Here is a 23078-nt window from a genome sequence, read left to right as displayed (position 1 = left end):
TTGCACTGGGTAGGTTCTAGGGCAGAAGTTTTCAAACTGGGGTGTTGTGACACCCCAGCCTGAGAAGCTTTGTCTTTGCCCCTTTAAGGGGTGGGGAAAGAGCAAGGCAGTGACACGATCCCCAGGACCACGCTGCTGCCAGGGGCAACAGGGGTTTCATTTTACCTACCAGTAACAGCAGCAGCCTCCCAGGGGTTCATGGAGCCCTGCTGAAGTCTCCACAGAGCTTCCCAAGCCTCAGAAAATGCAAAAATAAAGATTGCAACCCACTTCTGATTTCACAATCGAGAACTGGATGTGCGATGTGATCTTTATTTTTACATTTTCCAAGGTTCGGGGAGCCCTGTGGAGTCTTCCACCAGGCTCCCCATACTCCAGGGAGGCTGATGCTGATACTGGTAAGTGAAATGAAACCCCTGTTGCCCCTGGCAGTGGTGTAATCCTGGGGATCCCCTTCATAGCAGCTCCCAAACTTCCAGAGAGTTTGGAAACCACTGTTCTAGGGTGCACTCTTCCTTATTATTGAATAATATGAACTCATACAAGCCTGGCTTGCCCTACAATACACCCCACAATTATCTGTAAGTGATAGGAATTCCATGGTAGATGCTCAATATTCTTTCACAGAAAAGTTGATAGGGAAAGCATTCAGTGAGAGTAGAAAGTTAGCAGAACTATTCCTGTGAAGCATCATGTGATAATGAACTTTTTGACAACCACTAAAGCAAAAATAGGCGATTTCCCCTCCCCCTTTTTAAGTCATCTTTGAGGCCTGGTGCAAACATAACATTTCCTGATCCCTAACCCAAATTAAGAGACTGAGAAAGCCTCTTTGGTTTGCATGCTTCTCCTGTGCCAAACTAGTTTACTAGGGAAACTGGAAACCACCTATAGTCCAATTAATGTGTTCCTTAATATTCTAAACGTCCTACATTATGTAAACCATCTGGTGCAAATTAAGCAAATTTTGAGTGCCCACCTCTCTGAAGAGTGCTCCATAAAACTGAACAATATATGGGCAGTCACTACTCCGCATAACTACATCCAAATCCATCAAAAGCTGTTTCTGTTCCTTTTCATCTACCGTTGACCGAATTCTCTGAAAGAACAAGAAGAAAAAAGGTATCATCAACATCCTCATCAACTAGGGAAGTGACAATGAGTCACTGCTAGACAAGTGTATACAACATGTTATAAACTGATATTTACATCAACTTAGAAGATTCTCAGTCAAGAAAAATCCTGGTTTCCCAAAGAACTAACAGAAAGAAATGTAATCAGTTGCTTGAAGTTAATCAAGCTGAGTGCATTCTAATTAGCAATCAGGCTAAATGAATGCCTGCAATAATGAGAACAGAGAAACAAGCTGCCATGTGTGAATTGTTGTTTAAAGGTTTTCAAAACACTCCTCAGTTTTACACAGTAAAACTGATAATATAAAAGTGGGGCACTATATTACAAAATACTCCTTCATTCCCAAGCTCCACCCTACACTGAGAAGGGGTGAACAGTACTGAGTGACTTTGTCCACTCCAATGCATTTAAAAAATGCCACCTACCACACAGAGATCCTGCAACAACCTGCCCAAAAGGAAGCTCTCTCTTCAATGCTGGCTATGAAATGGACATTCATCACACATGCCAACACACCCACCCATCCGCAGCAAAGGAGCATCAAATAATTACTACCATAAAATATTGCAGGGCACGTTTGAACAAATTTAACCAAGAAAGCTAAATGAGTTTGAAATATTAAGTTTTCTAATTGAGTGTTGTAAAATGAGGTATTTACCAAAAAACCTATGTTAAATACTGGGGAACTTCAGTGGCCTATGCAATTAGGTATATTTTCTTTAAATAAGAAAAACTATTAACTGAATACAGCCATTTTATTTACCCTCTTTAAAATCAGGTACAAAACATTATCTAGATCAGGGGTGTCAAACGCAAGAAAGGCAGGTCAGATGCAGCTCCCAGAAGCCATTTCTTCCAGAGCTGCGTTTTCAGCAGTACTGCTTCTGCCAAAGCTCTGGGAGGGAGAGACAGAAGAAGGCCTCAGAAGGCAGGGAACACTACTGGGAAAGGGCAGACCAAGAAGGGTGAGAGAACCCAGTTATCACATAGGCCACCCTTTCAGAGGTGCTGCTTCTGCTGAGGCGTCGCTTTGCAGACCACCTCTCAGCTACTGAGGTATGATAATGCTGCGACAGAAGTGGCACTGCTGACAGGGTGTCCCACATGATAACTGGGCTTGAAAATATAATCAAGATTTGCAAATTTTCTATCATTTGCAGCCAATAAATTTCTATGCAAGAACAAAGTGCTTATTTCTGGCCATCATGTGTTTAATGACATCATTTCCTGCTTAATGACTTCCTGCCCTCAACAGGCACCATGAAAGCTATTCAGCCCTCTATATGAAAAGAGTTTTACGCTCTTGATCTAGATCAGGGGTCTCCAAACCCTGGCCCGGGGGCCAGATGCAGCCCGCGGCAAGCCTCTATCCGGCCCGCAGCAAGCCTCTTGTCCCCTGAAAGCCTCTGGCCCACTTGGCCGAACGTGACAGGAACTACGCTCTGGTTGTGTCTGGAGGGTGTTCTAAGGGCCAGAGAGGTTGAATGAATGAGCCCATTCATTCATTTATTCACTCATCCAAGTTCTAATTTATTTATATAAATTTTATATTTAAATTTTTTTCCGGCCCTCAACACCGTGCTAGATACTTGATACCCTCTGGCCAAAAAGTTTGGAGACCCCTGATCTAGATAATCCAGCCTCAGTAAGGGAGAGAGATGTGAGTGAAATCAATATCATGCCACTATAGAATATACAGTTCACACTAGGCAAGAAGAAATCTGATTGATCATATCTTGAATGGCAGCAGCCTATTAGTCATACTGTGATACAATTTGGTGGGAAGGGAAAAGTTATTAACTTTTATATTACAACAAACATTGATATTTGCTGATATCTACATTCTACTGAATTATTTGCCTATGTCATGGAAGTTAACTGCCAGGTAGCGGAAATGGACTCACTGTGCCATTATGGTAGCTAAAGACTTACACTAAAACACTGGAAGGATATGTACCTGCCTATATCACTCAATGGACGGAGGACCTTTAACCTTATAAACATTTGAAAAAATACTTTCTAGACAAGAATTACAAACAGGCATATTTTTGAACATTTGGAAGACTTTTTGAGATGTTTATGCACAGATTGCTTATGGTTCATAGAAGTGGTACTCAGTGTGTTCCCAGGAGCCCTGGGGCTCCCTCAGATCCCTTCAGGGGCTCCAGGATTACACCGTAAGTGGCCATCATCTGCTTGGCACTCTGTATGGGGGCTCCCTGAGACTCTGTTTAGGAGAATAAAGAGCTCCAGAAACTGTAAAGGTTGAGAACCACTGGTTTACAGTATAGATTGATTACTATTTATTAATATTTTCTGAATATTTATGTATTTTTTTTACTTATTTATGCTATGTATTTTTATTTTTGTTTTTATTCACTAATACAGGAGAAGAAAAAATGTTTTAGGAAACTTAAGGAAACCATAACGTTAGTGTCAAGACAATACAGGACATCACAGTCTCTCTGGTGAACACTAGTTCTTGCAGATGTTTCCATAACACATCTTGAAAGACAAGTGACATGCAAGTGATTTTACTCATGCAATTAGGCATAGTAATATCACTGAACAGAGGCAAGTACACTGATTTATCCTCGTGGAAATAAGTATGTCTCAACTATGCAGAGAGTGATTTCTAACAGTGTATAATGCAGATTTTCTGTCATAATGCGCAGAATCTAAAACAATGTTACATCTCAGTACACATCTAATCTTAGATGCAGGGAAAATCACAGGACTGCACAAGAAGGCAGTGAGAACAGAAACAGATGAGATTATTACTGCATAATAAAGATGCAGTACATAAAAACCAAGCCAATAGTCCTCTATATGCTCTCTTTTTTACAAAGAAAGCTGCACAAGGATGAATATTACAAGTACATCCTGCAAGGAACTTTTTTTTACATGTGCTCAGTCTGGTAAGAAAACCAGAATATACAAACCTAACACAACTTACTTCTGTGAGGCAGACTCAGCAGTATCTCAAAATAAGTATTTGTACTATAACTAGTATAAATAAGGGAGATAAAAAGTATTCAGGCAGTAACTACAGATGGCAATATATCATCCCTTCTTCCCAGTGTCAGATTGTCTCTCTTGCCCCAGTGCATATTGGGATCACTAGATCCACCAGGGAGCACCCATTTATTGCACAAGTATTCACTTGATCATTATCAGGTGGTACAATCCATTTTCCGGAAGAGTGAACACACCCATCCCTTATCATACCACGGAGACATCAATCTGTCTACTTCCTGGGTCTTAGGAAAGTAACCTTTTTCAGGTCTGTTTCCCCAGAGTGTATTCATAGCGTAATGAGTCTTGCATAATCAGTGTTTATAAAACTCAAAGTTTAATTTTGAAATTGTTTACACCTGCATAATAGGTACTACTGTACTGGAATTATCACCATCACAAATTTAGGACAATGCGGTAACCATTCAAAGCAGCATAACATCTTTATCTCCTAAATATGCTGCCTACAGAACCAAATGTCACCAAAATCCCTTAATCTAGCCCTGCAAGGGAAGAAGGCAAGGGAAGACAACTGTGGGAAATGGGAGCAGATGGTTTAGGGGAGTTGCAACATAAGCAATCGAACCTTTCACCTTCGGGTCACTGGTTGGAATCCATATGACAGCACACTATGGTACAAAGAGCATGACAGTAATTATGGTATTAGTAATTATTAGTAGTATTAGTATTGGTATGGTATTAGTAATTAATACCATCACCATGCAGTCCCATCACAGAAGACTGCCACAGGAACAACAGCTTGCCCCTATTAGGAATCTATGTATCTCTATGCAAAGATGTTGAGAGTAGGGAGAGACTGAAATACCTTAAAGCTTCTGCATTAAAAAAAAATTCCTGAACAAATTACAATAGGAAATGATACTGTTTTGTACCCTGTTTTGTAGAAGGGTATGATTCTTCTGGGCAAACTTATTCCAATGATAAAATCATTGCTCATTCTTAAGTGTACAAGCAGCAACAGTTCAATTGTTAGCCTAGAAAGATAGTGCAGACAGTTACGGGTAGTTGGCAATCAGTTATACAGCTAGTCTAGCTGTAGCCTAGTTAGCTAGGGCAGGAGGTCTGGCTCAGTTGGTAGAGCTGCTGCCTTGTATGCCTAAAGATCTGAGGCTGCCAGTTCGAAACAACCGGAAGTAGCCGAGAACTGACGACACGCTGATATACTGATGAGCTGACCCTCGGTGGCAGAGAGGAGTTGCCATCAAGTGGAGCGTGGGAGGCGAAGGGCCAGAGAGAGGCCAGACCGGGAAGGAATCCAGATGTAAAGAGGAGTTCTATGAAAGACTAGAACTATTCAATTGTAAAAATCCCTACGGGGGTTTAGAACAGCCTGCCTACGTAAACCGCCTTGGATTAAAAGTCTGAGGAGAAATCTGACGACCAAAGAAAGGCGGAACATAAATACCTGTATAAATAAATAAATAGTGTCTTCATTATCTGTGCAGCAGATTGCCAGTTATATAGAAGATGAAAGGAGTGCTCTAAAAAGCACCTGCAAGTAAAATATCTTTCCTCAAGCTTTCCTTCTTCAAGTATCTCTTAATAATCTGACAGTGTTTTAACTGCACATATAAAGCCCTCCACCATTTCCCTTTGACTTTAAACAGTCATTGAAGGTATAGTCCCTGCATGCAAAACATTCTCTAACCAGTGGAGTCCTACACAAATCCACAGCTCCATCTGTAAAATCCCTCTGTGATGTTTTCCTTGATATCCGTATCCCTGCTAAACTACTATGGATTAACTACAGTTGAGCACAACAATTTTCTGACTTTGCTCCCATTTTCTTTATCCAAATTTCTTACTGATCTTTCTGAACCACTTTTTCCATTACAGACAGGTACTATGCCTTCCATAGTTGCTGATATTTATTCTGCCACTTTTCTTACTATTACTTTGCCACACTATAGTCACTATTGGAAGCAGAGGGTGTCCATAAGGACGGAAGGAAATATAAGTATTTCAGATGAACTAAACAAACATATTAGCATTCTAAATAAGACACTGGGCACAATCCTAACCACGTCTACTCAGAAGTAAGTCCTATTATGTTCAATGAGGCTTACTCTCAGGAAAGTGTGGTAAGGATTGCAGCCTAAGTGTTGCAATTCTGTACAATTTAGGAAGTACAATTTAGGAGGGACAGGGAGGGGTTGTGTTGGAGGCGGGGTGGCTGTTTATGTTAAGGAAGGGATAGAATCCAGCAAAGTAGAGATTGAGGGTGGGTCCGACTCCAACATAGAATCTCTGTGGGTTAAATTACTAGGCCTGTGGAGCGATGTAATACTGGGGGTGTACTATCGTCCTCCAGACCAGAAATCGGAAGGGGACCTTGAAATGAGGAAACAGATCAGGGAAGTAACAAGGAGGACAGGGTTGTAATCACGGGGGACTTCAATTATCCTCATATAGTCTGGGTCAATTTGTGCTCTGGTCACAAAAAGGAGACTGGATTCCTTGACATGCTAAGTGACTGTGCCTTAGAGCAGCTAGTCATGGAGCCCACCAGAGGACAGGTGACTTTGGATTTAATATTGTGTGGTACTCAGGACCTGGTTAGAGATGTCAATGTTACTGAGCCGTTGGGGGAACAGTGATCATGATGCGATCCGTTTCGACATGCACGTCGGGGGAAGAATACCGGGCAAATCTCTCACAAAAACCCTTGACTTCCAACGGGCGGACTTCCCTCAAACGAGGAGGCTGGTTAGAAGGAGGTTGAAAGGGAAGGTAAAAAGAGTCCAATCTCTCCAGAGTGCATGGAGGCTGCTTAAAACCACAGTGACAGAGGCCCAGCAGAAGGCTCAACTAAGTCCAAGAGGGTGCCCCGCATGGCTAACAAGTCAAATTAGAGAGGCCGCAAATGGCATGGAAGCTTCCTTCCATAAATGGAAGACTTGCCCTAATGAGAATAAAAAGGAACATTGTATTGGCAACCTTCAGTCTCGAAAGACTATGGTATCGCGCTCTGAAAGGTGGTTCTGGCACAGCGTCTAGTGTGGCTGAAAAGGCCAATCCGGGAGTGACAATCCCTTCCACACCGGGAGCAAGTGCAGTCTGTCCCTGGTCTGTCTCCCTGGCTATGGGCCTTCCTTCTTTGCCTCTTAGCCTCAGACTGTTGGCAAAGTGTCTCTTCAAACTGGGAAAGGCCATGCTGCACAGCCTGCCTCCAAGCGGGCCGCTCAGAGGCCAGGGTTTCCCACTTGTTGAGGTCCATCCCTAAGGCCTTCAGATCCCTCTTGCAGATGTCCTTGTATCGCAGCTGTGGTCTACCTGTAGGGCGCTTTCCTTGCACGAGTTCGCCATAGAGGAGATCCTTTGGGATCCGGCCATCATCCATTCTCACGACATGACCAAGCCAACGCAGGCGTCTCTGTTTCAGCAGTGAATACATGCTAGGGATTCCAGCACGTTCCAGGACTGTGTTGTTTGGAACTTTGTCCTGCCAGGTGATGCCGAGGATGCGTCGGAGGCAGCGCATGTGGAAAGCGCTCAGTTTCCTCTCCTGTTGTGGGCGAAGAGTCCATGACTCGCTGCAGTACAGAAGTGTACTCAGGACGCAAGCTCTGTAGACCTGGATCTTGGTATGTTCCGTCAGCTTCTTGTTGGACCAGACTCTCTTTGTGAGTCTGGAAAACGTGGTAGCTGCTTTACCGATGCGCCTGTTTAGCTCGGCATCGAGAGAATGAGTGTCGGAGATCGTTGAGCCAAGGTACACAAAGTCATGGACAACCTCCAGTTCATGCTCAGAGATTGTAATGCAGGGAGGTGAGTCCACATCCTGAACCATGACCTGTGTTTTCTTCAGGCTGATTGTCAGTCCAAAATCTTGGCAGGCCTTGCTAAAACGATCCATGAGCTGCTGGAGATCTTTGGCAGAGTGGGTAGTGACAGCTGCATCGTCGGCAAAGAGGAAGTCACGCAGACATTTCAGCTGGACTTTGGATTTTGCTCTCAGTCTGGAGAGGTTGAAGAGCTTTCCGTCTGATCTGGTCCGGAGATAGATGCCTTCTGTTGCAGTTCCAAAGGCCTGCTTCAGCAGGACAGCGAAGAAAATCCCAAACAAGGTTGGTGCAAGAACACAGCCCTGCTTCACTCCGCTTCGGATGTCAAAAGGGTCTGATGTGGAGCCATCGAAGACAACAGTGCCCTTCATGTCCTTGTGGAAGGATCTGATGATGCTGAGGAGCCTGGGTGGACATCCAATCTTGGGGAGAATCTTGAAGAGGCCGTCTCTGCTGACCAGGTCGAAAGCCTTCGTGAGATCTATGAAGGCTATAAAGAGTGGCTGTCGTTGTTCCCTGCATTTCTCCTGCAGTTGTCTAAGGGAGAATACCATATCAGTGGTGGACCTGTTGGCTCGGAATCCACACTGCGATTCTGGATAGACGCTCTCTGCAAGTACCTGGAGCCTCTTTAGTACAACTCGGGCAAACAGCTTTCCTACAACGCTAAGGAGAGAGATGCCGCGGTAGTTGTTGCAGTCACCCCTGTCACCTTTGTTCTTGTACAGCGTGATGATGTTTGCATCCCTCATGTCTTGAGGTACTCCACCTTCTCTCCAGCAGAGACAGAGGATTTCATGCAGCTCAGTGACGATGATCTCTTTGCAGCATTTTAGGACTTCAGCAGGGATGCTGTCTTTTCCAGGTGCCTTGCCAAAGGCAAGGGAGTCCAGGGCCACGTGAAGTTCTTCTAGGGTTGGTTCACTGTCAAGCTCTTCCAGCACAGGCAGGCACTCAATGTTGTTCAGTGCTTCTTCGGTGACTACATTTTCTCTGGAATATAGCTCAGAGTAGTGCTGCACCCAGCGTTCCATCTGCTGCGCCCGATCCTGGATGACCTCGCCTGTGGCAGACTTCAGAGGGGCAATTTTCTTCTGTGTTGGACCTAGGGCCTGCTTGATACCATCATACATCCCCTTGATGTTGCCCGTGTCAGCTGCTATCTGTATCTCGGAACAGAGCTGGAGCCAGTAGTCGTTAGCACATCTCCTGGCAGTCTGTTGGACTTTGCTGCGAGCAGTTCGGAGGACCTGCAGGTTGCGCTCACTGGGACAGACCTTGTATGCTGCTTGAGCTCTCCTCTTTTCCTCAATGACTGGTGTCAACTCCTCAGAGTGGGCTTCAAACCAGTCTGCCGCCTTGTTGGTCTTCTTGCCGAATATGGACAAGGCGGTGTTGTAAACGGTATTCTTGAAATGTTCCCATCTGCTGGATGCGTTTGCGTCGGCCGGGCCTGGAAGAGATTCCTCAAGCGCTTGTGCAAATTCCTCCACTTTTCTCTGATCCCGGGTCTTGCTGGTATCAATGCGAGGTCTTCCTTCCTTTTTCGTGTGATACAGTCGCTTTGTTTGCAGTTTCACTCTGCTGCACACCAGGGAGTGGTCAGTGTCGCAGGCAGCACCATGATAACTGCGTGTGATCTTGATGCTGGGAAGGCTGGAGCGTCTGGTGAGGATCAGGTCGAGCTGGTGCCAGTGCTTTGATCTTGGATGTCTCCAAGAGACTCTATGTTGGGGCTTTGTGTTGAAGAATGTGTTGCTGACACAGAGACCGTGATGACAGCAAAACTCTAGCAGGCGTTGGCCATTTTCGTTCATCCTCCCAGTGCCAAACTGACCTAAGCAAGTGGGCCATGAACTGTTATCAGCACCAACTCTAGCATTGAAATCGCCGAGGATGAACAATGGCTCTTTTACAGGGATTTTCTTGACAGTGGTGGCCAGGTCATCATAGAATTTGTCTTTGGCTTCTGCTGGAGACGACAGAGTCGGTGCATAAGCACTGATGAGAGTGATAGGTCCTGCTGATGACTGGAGCTGCAGGGACAAAATTCTTTCACTTCCCACAGTAGGTGGGATGATGGATTTCAGCAGGGTATTTCTGACCGCAAAGCCAACGCCATGTTCCCTGGTTTCGTTTGGTGGTTTTCCCTGCCAGAAAAATGAGAAATTTCTCTCCTTGACAGATCCGGAATCTGGCAGCCTAGTCTCTTGAAGGGCGACGATGTCCATCTGCAGTCTGCTCAGCTCCATGTCGATGACAGCTGTTTTGCGTGCGTCGTCTATTTCTTGCAGGTCATCAGAGAAGCCAGGTGTCATTGTCCTAACGTTCCAGGTGCCCAGCTTTAGGGCAGTAGTTTTCTGTTTTCTGTTGCATGGTGCAGAGTTGTCGATCCGCTTGTCGGTTTTCACCCTAAACCCCACGCACCCCATGAGGTTAACGGACCGTGGCGAGGCAACACCTTACTGGCTGGGGACTGCCCAGCTTAAGGCGGGCGGTAGCTGCCCAATGAGATGCAATGATCTCTCCCACCGTCGGAAGCAGCCCCTGGCGTCATGCTCTACGCCAATCGAGCGAAGACTTATAACCGGTAAACGAAGCGAAGCGAACCGGTAAACGAAGCGGTAAACGAGCGAAGACTTATAACCGGTAAAAAAGGAACATAAACTGTGGCAAAAGAAATGTAAGAAGGTGATACAGGAAGCCAAGAGAGACTATGAGGAACACATGGCCAGCAACATTAAGGGAAACAATAAAAGCTTCTTCAAATATGTTAGAAACAGGAAACCAGCCAGAGAAGTGGTTGGCCCTCTGGATGGTAAGGGAGGGAAAGGGGAGATAAAAGGAGCCTTAGAGATGGCATAGAAATTAAATGAGTTCTTTGTAACTGTCTTCACAGCAGAAGACCTCGGGGAGATACCGCTGCCCGAATGGCTCCTCCTGACCAAGGAATTAAGTCAGATAGAGGTTAAGAGAGATGATGTTTCAGACCCAATTGATAAATTAAAGAACAATAAGTCACCGGGCCCTGATGGCATCCACCCAAGAGTTATTAAGGAATTAAAGAATGAAGTTGCTGATCTCTTGACTAAAATATGCAACTTGTCCCTCAAAACAGCCACGGTGCCAGAAGATTGGAGAAAAGCAAATGTCACACTGATCTTTTAAAAGGGAAGGAGGGGGGACCCGGGAAACTATAGGCCAGTCAGCGTAACATCTATGGTGGTAAGATGGTGGAATGCCTCATCAAAGATAGAATCTCAAAACACATAGACAAACAAGCCTTGCTGAGGGAGAATCAGCATTGCTTCTGTAAGGGTAAGTCTTGCCTCACAAACCTTATAGAATTCTTTGAAAAGGTTAACAGGCATGTGGATGCAGGAGAACCCATAGACATTATATATCTGGACTTTCAGAAGGCGTTTGACATGGTCACTCACCAAAGGCTACTGTAAAAACTCCACAGTCGAGCAGGTCCTCCTGTGGACTGAGAACTGGTTAAAGACCAGGAAACAGAGAGTGGGTGTCAACCGGCAATTTTCACAATGGAGAGAGGTGAAAAGCGGTGTGCCCCAAGGATCTGTCCTGGGACCGGTGCTTTTCAATCTCTTCATAAATGACCTGGAGACAGGGTTGAGCAGTGAGGTAGCTAAGTTTGCGGGCGACAACAAACTTTTCTGAGTGGTGAAGACCAGAAGTGATTGTGAGGAGTTCCAGAAGGATCTCTCCAAACTGGCAGAATGGGCAGCAAAATGGCAGATGCGTTCCAATGTAAGTAAGTGTAAAGTCATGCACATTGGGGCAAAGAATCAAAGCTTCACATATAGGCTAATGGGCTCTGAGCTGTCTGTGACAGATCAGGAGAGAGATCTTGGGGTGGTGGTGGACAGGTCAATGAAAGTGTCGACCTAATGTGCTGCAGCAGTAAAGAAGGTCAATTCTATGCTTGGGATCATTAGAAAAGGTATTGAGAACAAGATGGCTAATATTGTAATGCCATTGTACAAATTGATGGTAAGGCCACACCTGGAGTATTGCGTCCAGTTCTGGTCACCACATCTCAAAAAGGATATAGTGGAAATGGAAAAGGTGCAAAAGAGAGCAACTAAGATGATTACTGGGCTGGGGCACCTTCTTTATGAGGAAAGGCTACGGTGTTTGGGCCTCTTCAGCCTAGAAAAGAGATGCCTGAGGGGGGACATGACTGAGACATACAAAATTATGCATGAGAAGGATAAAGTGGATAGAGAGATGCTCTTTATACTCTCACATAACACCAGAACCAGGAGACATCCACTAAAATTGAGTGTTTCGAGAGTTAGGACAGACAAAAGAAAATGTTTCTTTGCTCGGTGTGCGGTTGGTCTGTGGAACTCCTTGCCACAGGATGTGGTGATGGCATCTGGCCTGGACGCCTTTAAAAGGGAATTGGACAAGTTTCTGGAGGAAAAATACATTATGGGTTACAAGCCATGATGTGTATGTGCACCTCCTGATTTTAGAAATGGGCTATGTCAGAATGCCAGACGCAAGGGAGGGCACCAGGATGCGGGTCTCTTGTTATCTGGTGTGCTCCCTGGGGCATTTGGTGGGCTGCTGTGAGATACAGGAAGCTGGACTAGATGGGCCTGTGGCCTGATCCAGTGGGGTTGTTCTTACGTTCTTAAGCAACGCTACTGGACACAGAAAAGGGACTTACTTTTTACAAAACATGTGTGGGTTTGCACTGAAAAGTCACTGCCTTGAAAATTTCATTTCACTGCATCCAGCCTCTCCAGCCTCTCCAGAGAAGGAAAACAAGGTGAGCACAAAACAGCGTTTCACAAGTTTTAATAAGTTTACAAGACTTACTAAAAGGGACAAAAAGAAATGTGCTAAAATTATCCAGAAATCTAGTGCAATCCAAAATGCATTATGAGGTTTGAATACACATTTTGGTGCCTTCTCTAAGTACCCTTAAAGGCCCTGGAAAATTGATGGGCGGCAAACAAATACATAAAGGAAAATTTAAACCAAACATGCTACAAATGAGCAAAGGCAATCTAGGAGTATCTAGGGAAATCTCCAGCCCATTCCACATTTTAAACCAGGGCAGAGTTCCCATTACCAGGGCATTATAATGCAAGAAATACCCATAGGGAGTCTCATTTGAACACATGGCGTTTCATCTCAGAATTCCGCTATATTGGTCTTTTCTGACAAAGCTCTCTAAGGTCTCAATCCTAAGCGTCCCTTTGGCCAGCGCAAGTCCCATGTGCTGTAAAGCATTTTCACACACTTTTCAGGAGACAGGCCAGTGCATGGATGTGCACCGGCATCCCCATGCCGACATGGGCCCCGGGGATCAGTGAGTTTTGGTTGGCCAAGCTCGGCTGGCACAGGGATTTGGGTGTGTGTGGGGAGGGCAGTGAGGAGGTGGGAAGGAGGCATTTTGGGATAGGGAGAGATTGGGCAATGGGTGTTCCTGGTGGCGGGCGGGCGGGGAGCAGGAGGCTGAGCCAGGGTCCAGCACTTATGCTGGATCCTAGTCCCATTCCTGAGCAGCCTGGGCTGCTCATAGTTGTGCCACCGATTTAGGTAGAAAAGTTTCCCCTTGCCTCAGGCAGCCCCAAGCTTGCGCTGGATATAACGCAGGACTGCCAGTCAGCCTGTTCCAGCACAAGTTAGGATTGCGCTGTAAGTGTATCAGTTTCCTCTAGTGCAAATGTCAGGAGAGCTGTTACAGACAGGCTCTGTGTCTATCAAACGTGGGGGAGGGGGAGTGGTCAACAAATGTCTAAGCTTCCTCCAGTCCCATGGGAGTGATGCAATACAAACTTTTTATATGAAGGCAGACTAAAAACGTATAATAGGCTGGAAGAATTATTCCCCAATATGTTCATGATTTTTGTACCTGTTTTTATCTCAGAAAGATGAAACTCTTTCCTTTACTTCTAAGAAGTTACAAAAATGTATTGGGAAATCAGAAACTCAACTATGAATTAAGGTGTCTTTTGCATTTGCAGAAGCATTATTTTTATGATCAGAATTATTTTTAATAAAAGACACTATCTGCGTACTCTGAAAGGCTTCCTAAATTGGCTGTATCTTAACCCAAGAAACCCAGAATTCCAATCTGTAAGTGCCCTTGTGATTTTTACATTTCTCTATAATCTCCAGTTAACTCTTCTTGGTCAAGCCCAGGGGTGTCCAAAAATTTTGGTAGGAGGGCCACATCATCTCTCTGATATTATGTCAGGGGCCGGGAAAGAAATAATTAATTTATAATTTAATATTTGAATAAATTTACATAAATGAATATATTAGAGATGTCACTTATATGAATGAATGAAGGTCTTGGAATAGCTCAAGGCCTATAAAAGGCCTTGCACAAAGCAAGGCCAGCCTTTCCTTTGCTACCACTGCTGCATCACAGATATGAATCAGCAAGTAGTGGAGGGAGCCCTTGTCCCACAGCTCAAATGAGAGGTTGAACTGTTGTCCTCATGCTGAGAGCAGTTGCTTCAGGCCAGCATGGGCTCCAGCAAGTCTCTGGAGGGCCAGAGGCTCATTGGAGACTGGAGGCTCCCTGAGGGCCTGACTGGGAGCCTCTGAGGGCCGCAAGTGGCCCCCAGGCCAGGGTTTGGGCACCCCTGGTCAAGCCCATGGCAAAATCAGGCAAATCAAAAGATTAGAGAAGCAGCATGCAGATGGTGGTGGTCTACAGCCACATTATGTTTTTCAGATGTGCACATCAAATGACTGAAATATACAGCATGTAAAGAGGACTGTGACAAACACATCCATCATATAGGTAAGGAGCTACTTCATACTTTATGTGGAAACCGGTTCCACCATAGTGCTTACTACAGCAAACAGGGAATGTATGAAAGGAAAAAATGCATTCTTAAGTATTAAGAGTATGCGCTAAGGAACTGTGACTGATTGCAACTTCCCAGTACCTGTCTATTGTGTTCTGTATATATCCTTCCAAGTTTACACTTCCTGGTTTAGCTAGTGGAACCTGGTTAGTGGATAACATGCAAAACAGACACACTGGATGCAGTTCCCTTTTGACTACATTCTTGGTGACAAACTTGTGTTTGCTGCCCTTTACTGAGCAAAAATACAAAGCACTGAGACAAGACACCACAAACACAGCTACACTGAAAAATAATCAGCATTCCCCATCCCTCTGGAGGAGGAAGAGGCAACAAGAGAGAACTGATTCCTCCTTAGCCAATTCACACCAATGTAGCCCAAAGATATCCACACTGCTGCTAGAGAAGAGAAGCGGAGTGAAGCTTTCCCATGAATATACAGTACAAGTTAATTCCTCTTCCCCTTTAATATCGTTTGACTGGAAGCATATGTGTGAAATGCCTTTTCCTTTCCAAGGCTGTCTGTTCACTTACTAAAAAAGAAGGGCAAAAGAACCATGGTAGGACAAGCAGGGTATATTCCAAAGAACAATACCACTGACACAGGGCTCACATTTGCCCTGGCACCAAATTTTGTAGTACAGCATTCCTGAGCAAATTTTTATAAAACGAAAAAATGAAGCACTGAGTTAATTAACAAATTATTATTTCAAGCAAAAGCAAAACTGCAAACACAACTGTCATTAAACACAAAAATGGCCATTTCTTTTTTTACAGATACAAATGAACAGTACCCATCTCAACCCACAGCGGACTGCCAATAGATCCAGCCCAATTATATTACTACAGACTATTCTCAAAGACAAAATCTTATGTCCAGTTCTATGTTTCTTTAATAGAAACAATAGGCTGTTTCTGAGCATGTGCAGAGTTAGTACAAGTTGCTGAGCAAGAGCTCTTAAAAAGTCAGATAATCTTCAGCAACGTAATTGAAACAGCACATGGGCAACAGCTTAAGGCAGCAAGAAATTATGGCTAACTGGATTTTTTCTTTCCTCACCCTCTGTTGTTATGAAGAAGAATGCCAACTGCTGCAGCAAAGCTGCAAAAAACACTAACTCATTCCACAAGGACCATGAACTGTCTACTGCAAAACTGCTTGTTCTACTAATACGAGCTGGATTTAAACCAGTGACCTAGAGGTGAAAGGTCTCAGATCCTGTTTCAGACCCATCATGTCATTTTGGTGGATGTGTGTCAATTTGTTCTAAAAGAAAGCATACTATTTAAAGGTGTTCTTTTGACATATCACATCAGATAAGCCACAATACACAATCGGCCAGTACAGTCAGGGAAGGGGAGAGAAGAGAGGGAAAGAACCATTGCAGAGTGCTAGACGGAGGAACATTATATTCTCCATCATGGTTTGCCCCTACTGTTGGAAGTACATGTATAATCATGGGCATCACCTACTTTAACGGCCATAATTTGCCCACTTGGTTTGTGGACCATTTTGTTGACAGAACCATAAGCGCCTCGTCCAATTTCTCCAAGGTCTTTCAAGTCCTCTGCAGTAAAATCCCAATGCTGTTCAGGGGAAATCTTCAATTTTCCTGATGATTCAATGCTGTGTGTTCTCAGTCTCTCTCTGTCAAAAAATTTAGGAAGGAATTTTTCCACATTTTAAATAGTTTAAAACTCGCTTTTCAGTAGCACCAATTCAAAGCATTTATATAAAGGAGTGCACATAAGGCTAATGCAAAAATATAAGCTCCAAGAAGGACTGGGAGGGGGCACAGACTAAGATGCAAGAAGCAGGTTCACTTAAGGTGACTTGACTTTCTTAGCTGCTATTGCAAGACCCACACTCTAGCAATTTTATTTTCATTTCTGTGACTGTTCATAAATTCCCACATAAAACATCATCAGATTCCTAGCAATTTCTATGAAATGCAGAATGACAGCATCAGCTATAGTAGGAAATATGTGACATTTTCATTTGCCTTCATGCAAACTTTACAACACTTTGTAATTAACTGCCTTCTCCCCTTTGTTGTCTACATTTATTACACCATTAAAACTGACAAGAATTCCCATCTGTGGTTGCTGGGCTTTGAGAAGAGTTTTATCTAACCTAATAAAAAATTGCAAAACTATGTGCAAAGCCAATTTTTTTAAAATTGTATTTGTAAAGTACAATAAAATTAGTAAAAAATTCACAAGGCTGTTGGTTCATATGTTTAAGGGAAGTATACAACACTTCTTCCATGGCCAAAAAGTAAGATAAAGGCTTCTTTTTACCATCAGAACAGGAAGATAACAGACTTCTACAACTGAGTTAAAGTTCTTTTGGTTGGTAAGGGGCTTCGCATGAAGATGTTTATGGCATTTCCACTTTTGTCTCAGAGTATACAGTGCTTGCCTCAAGACAAATGTGAAAGTCTCCAGCACTTCTCATGTTCATTTTTCTAACCACCATCAGGCTATGACAGGAATAAGACTGCAATTCTAAGCATGTTTTCTAGAATGCAAGCCAGAAAGAATTTAAGTGGTACTTACTTTCAAGATAACATGTTTAAGATTAGCTGCTGAGGTCTAGAACAGTGGTTCCCAACATGGGGGTTGTGACCCCCCAGGGCAGCAGGAACTAGTTGCTACCCCTGTAAGAGAGGTGGCAACATGCGGTTGCATGATGACAGCAGCACCTCCAGGATCACACCGCTGCTGTGAAAAAGGGTTTTTTGTTGTTCCTGGGGTTAGTGCCGGCCCTTCAGAGTGCCTCTCTCTGCATGCTTCCCCTGCCTCAGAATGGCTCCCTGATGCAACCTACTTCCCATTTTCATCTGAAAACCAGAAGTGTCACAATTGCAATAGGGAGCCATTCTGAGGTGCGAGGAGGCTTGCAGAGGGAGGTGCAAAGCCACCACACCCTCCAGAGGTCCAGCACTACCTCCATATACAACCAAAAAAACCCCTTTTTCACAGAAGCGGCACAATCCTGGAAGTGCATTCCCCCCCCCCCCCGCAAATACTTACAACCGTCTATAACTTTCTAGTAATAATGGACAAAGAATGCTGATTTAATTTGAGAAACACTGGTTTAAATAAAATATGAGCAATCAAACCAAATAATTAGCAAATAAAATAAACAACACCATACCAGCTTGAGAATCTGAATCCTAAAATTCTGAATTTAAGAAAATCTTTGGAAATAGTGAAAAGTTGCATTTTATGGTGATAGGAAGGAATCAGACACTGACTGATTTCAAATACAAGGTCAAACCATGTTTTGGTGTTGAATAAATGAACCACATGCTCTCCTCACATCTTACACTTCTTCTTTCACAGAAAGCCACAGTGGATAGTCAAACTGGGAGGAAAAAATCAGTGCATGTCTAAGCATACTAGAGTTGAAAACCATGGCTTGGTCATGGAACAGCTCCCATGGAATAGAGGAGGAGAGAACACACAAACCTGAGCCTCATTCATGTCAACACCAATTCCTGAGAATGCTGCAGTATCTTTCCCCCTCTACCATTCCCTGCTATCACCATTTTGTCTCATAATTCAGTCTAAAACTGAAACTGTACATGATGGACATGGCAACACAGTACTGAGAACAGAAATTATCAGATTCTGAGTATCTCTGATTTCCTGTGTGTTAATTCATCAAATTAAATAAAACACCTTCACAGCAACAGAACTGACCTTTATGCAAAATGTTCCTCAATGAGGAAGAAAACAAATGAACGAAAAAGTTAAGAAAATTGAAAATAAAAAAGAACAGAAAGTTTATTTTCAGCATTGCTATATGCAGCTGCTAAAGAGAGACCAATTTGCCTGGGAAATAGCATCGCATTGGCACCAAGAATAATAATAATAAACTTTATTTCTCCCTAAAGGGACCCAAGAATTAATTATTTACATGCTGCTGGTGACTTACAGCTCATCAGTAACATGAAAACATTCCACTTTTTAAAGAGGAACCTGATAGGTGTCAAATGCTGCTGAGAAGAAAGAAATCCCATAGGGAACCAGATGCTCCCAAATCTACAAGAAGGTGCAGTCAAGTCCTACTAACTGCCCACTGCAGCTGCAGGGTTGAAGTGGTTTACAAACATACACAAAAGCCATTCCCTAAGTCTACCAGGTATATTTAAGATTTTTAAAAAAAATTTAACCCAGCAGTTTCCAAACTCTCAGGGAGAGTTTGGGAACCTGTAAGTGCTTGCGACGGGGAAGGGAGGGAGAGGGCAGCGACGTGATCACCACGATCACGCCGCTGCTGAAGACAAAAAGGCTTTTTCCTACTTACCTGGGGGTTGCTATGGCTCTCCAGAATGTCTGGGGAGCCCGTGACCACCTCTTCCCTTGGAGGCTTCCCCACTCCTCCAAACAACCAAAAAAAAAAGCCACTTCCTGTTTTGTGACAAAAACTGGAAGTGGCTTTTTTCTCTATTTACAGCTGTTTGGAGGCGCAGGGAGGCCTGCAGAGGGGGTCATGGGCTCCCCAGACCCTCCAGAGAGCATAGTGACCCCCCCAGTAAGTAGGAAAAATACCTTTAAGTCTCCAGCAGTGGCACGATTGTGGCAATCATGTCGCCACAATTGCCATCGCCTCACCCTTAAGGTGGCAGCGACAGAAGTTCCCTGGCTGGGGCACTGCAACACCCCAGTTTTAGAACCTCTGGTTTAACTGGTGACAGAAAGATTGATGTCATCATAATATGGCAAATATTTTTGGCATGGTAGTCAGTCATTTAAATTACACACACACACCCCAACACTCTGGCAACCAGATTTCCCAAGTTTCCTGGGATTCACAAATCTGGGATGTGCCTGCAAATTCAAATGGCTAGCCTCCCAATTCCCCAAAGTTACCCCTTCATTTTTTGTAGTAAACAGTGATCACATCAGCCACTCATCCTGGTTTAATACGAGGCAGCAAAGAGCCTCTTTGGATGTAATTATGGAGGCGGTCACTCATGGGCATGTGTATGTCCTGGCCACTCCACTGTCCTCTGAAGGATTTTTTTTAGACAGTGTTTGGGGCAGTTCATCTGGATCATCCCTCTACACAGAAGGTTTTGCAGAACATGTAGACTGACTATTTGGATGAACTACCCCTCATAAGTGATTTTTAAAAGTCCCCTGTAGGATGACCAGGATGCACACACTGGTGAGCACACACATCCGAAAGTCAAAGGTTAGTTATGTTCGTGATCTTATGGTCCATCATCTGTTCAAATACCCAGATAAAGTAATACTTTGGCTCAGTTAAAACAGACCTGTTTCAATTATTATATACATTATTGATACTTTTTCTTTGAGCAATTTTATTTTACACACAACTTAATTTTAATATCCTAATTTGTTTAGATACTAGAAGCTTCGGGTTTTGATTTGGAAGAGATGAATTCAGTGCATAGTTTCAAACCAATATATAAAGACACAATCAAGGTTTGTTCTACAGCCAAGATTTATGTCATGGTACTAACACACACCACCACAAATCACTACTGACTGAACTGTCTAACAGCCCAATCCTATCTTCCCCCCCCCCAACTATAGTGTGCAGACTCATCAAAACAGGCAGCACAGTGTGCCTTATGTAGTTCCCTGCTACAGTTACAAAAGCAGAAACGAACTTCCACTATCATAACAGGCCCATAGGATTGGGCCATAAGTAACATCAGAGCAAAACACAACTTTGTAAGTTGGATGCAACCATGCAAAACTCCTTGAGTCAAGAAGCCCTTTGAAGGAAGAAATTTACAGTCTGCTCTGTGAACTATGTCTGCAACTCCAAGAGAAAAAAAAGTCAAAAAATGACCAATTTCAATCTTCGGCTTTTCTGACAAATCTAAACCTAAGTATCACTTGTTCTTTGTGTTACATTAAGGCTGCAATCCCTAAATATACACACAGATGTCCCAATGAAACAGTGAGACTTGGTCTAAGTAAACATACTCTGGAAAAATATTCCAAAAGACTGAAATAGTTCAAAAATAAATCAGGGTATCTGTCTATCTGACCTGCTTACAATTTGATCTCTTCTGGATCCAAAAGCTATTTCACACAATGTATCTGAGCCAGTCTTACATGGTTTGATGCACGGTCACTTGCTTCTGACTCCCACTTCCCAATTCACTTCTTCTAACCAACCCTCACAAGTAATTTACATGCAAACTTCAACATTTTTAAATCAAGTGTGAGGGGATGATTCAGATTAATTGCTCCTCCTTGCGATTATGAGAAGGTGAATGAATGGCTTGCTGGGAGGGGGAGCAGGATATAAGCGTGAACATTTTTAAACTGCACATGGACATGACTGGCTTGGACCTATTGTTCAAACGCACCCCATGTTTAAATAACGTAAACAAAACTATCTCCCAACTGCTCATTTGGAGGAAAAATAAAAGATGCTACCCACAAAGAAATGCAACGGAGGTCAATTAGCACACAGAAGTGGAGCTAGAGGGGGGTGGCACGGTAAGTACAGTACACTCCACCACACGTCATGTAATGCACCCCTTCCCTTTGGCGTCGGATCCATTCAAGGCAGCAACAGCAACGTACCATCGCTGCCCTGAATGGCTCCAACTCCGAGGGGAGGGGCCTCTTACATGATGCATTGCGGAGCATGCCATACTTACTGTGCTGCCCTCCCTCTAGCTCCGCTTCTGTTAGCACTCGAAAGTAAAACAGACGAAGGAACATGAATAATGCTCGAAGACAGATTAAAGAAGTGAATTATTACACACACGTAAAATCACAAAGTTCTCGCACGTGAAAATTCCGAACTGATAATAAAAATCAAAATATGATAGTTGGTTAATAGTTATAGAGCTACTTGCACTTGAAATGACCGTATGTACCTTCCCTCTGTTAGTGCATACGGCCAAAGATGTAATACTACAGAAAAGAACAGAGAACATCCAGTTATTACTCCTACTACTGTTGTTCACAGTTAGTAAGAAACCTTAGGCTCAGTTACCTATCCATTAGGATGCCCAGGTGACATGCACATCAAATAATCACATATTCTTTCTCATTCTCCCAGCCTCCACCTTCCTCTGCAACCTCTCTTTAGTCTCTTTTAAGATAATGAGTTCTTTTGGGTCAGGGAAGCAACTTTTCAGTTCTTTGCTATGGAAACCAGTTCAAGAACTTTTTTTAAAAAGTAGTATATATCTATTCTGAAAAAAATAAAATATGGATAATGCACTTATTACTTGCTTTGGAGTGGGAGAGATGACAAGGACAAACATCATGCTAACAGGTAGCTTGCAAAGCCAAAACCATGATAGTTATTGAGACTACCAAGAAAGCAAGCAAAACAGCAACAATAGATCAAAACTGCCTCATCAAAAGTACTTTCAGTCAGTGAGGCTATTGTGGCAGTAGCAGGGAAATGGGAAGCTCAAGGTGGGCAATATGCATAAGAGATCCTAATGAGGCAAGCAAAGCAATCTCTGGAAAGCAATCAAACCTTAAAGCACAACCAGAGGAATGGCATAAAGTATCTTCCAGCTCACCATTGGAAACATATGTACAGGGTAGCCACAAAGTTCCTATGTATGCTTAAATGGTTTCAATCCCAAACCAACAGTCTCATGTATAGGGACTTTGTGATCACAGTGTACACTAAAACCCCTAATTATCTACTTAAATAAAGACCCCTGGAATCTACCCTGTATTTAACTCAAAGCATCCAGTTCTTGCTGGTCCAGTACTATTGCACCTGTGCAAAAACATATCTGAAGGACATACTGCATCTGCACAATAGCACCATTGCAGCCGCCCATAACCTGGAGAGCCAGCGTAATTTAAAAGATTTGTCTGTGGGCAAAAACACAACTCTTGGGTGACCACTGGGTCAAAGCTATTAACAACACAGAAGGGTTCAGTCATAAGAATTTGCCTTTGGCTTTAAGTTTCAGTCACATTAATCATAATTAAATTACAAGATTTAGGGTCAAATCCTATGCTGCCCGCCCATCCCACAGTACAGCAGCATTGAAATGGCTGCTGCTGTATCCTGTGGGGCAAGAGAGGCTGCTGGAGGTCTCTGCGGGGTAAGGGATCATAGGTTCCCTTACCCCATGTAGCACTCCCACAACTCCTATGGGGCTACTCAGATCTGTACCAGTGATTTCACTGGTGCAGATTCAAGTAGCCTGTATCAGGCTTTCAGGAGTGAGAGGAGGGAATAGGATCCAGTTGCAGCCTCTGCCACTGTCCCTGTCCCACTCCCGGGCAT

The 23078-nt window shown here is 43.7% G+C and overlaps 1 protein-coding gene across 3 annotated transcripts in view; it reads right to left on the bottom strand.

Annotated features, from left to right (window-relative positions):
• Window positions 1–23078, bottom strand: part of MAP2K4 (mitogen-activated protein kinase kinase 4) — a 72421-nt gene that overhangs the window by 13144 nt on the left and 36199 nt on the right. For all 3 annotated transcript variants that reach the window (XM_066614695.1, XM_066614697.1, XM_066614696.1), the window contains 2 exons: window positions 16289–16463; window positions 980–1099 (listed from right to left, as the gene is read on the bottom strand). In XM_066614695.1, the coding sequence (XP_066470792.1) occupies window positions 980–1099; window positions 16289–16463 (295 nt within the window). The remainder of the gene's footprint in view (window positions 1–979; window positions 1100–16288; window positions 16464–23078) is intronic.

This window comes from Tiliqua scincoides, chromosome 2 (assembly GCF_035046505.1).
Source record: "Tiliqua scincoides isolate rTilSci1 chromosome 2, rTilSci1.hap2, whole genome shotgun sequence".
In the NCBI taxonomy this organism is placed as follows: Eukaryota; Metazoa; Chordata; class Lepidosauria; order Squamata; family Scincidae; genus Tiliqua; species Tiliqua scincoides.
This window is presented reverse-complemented; position numbering and strand designations above follow the sequence as displayed.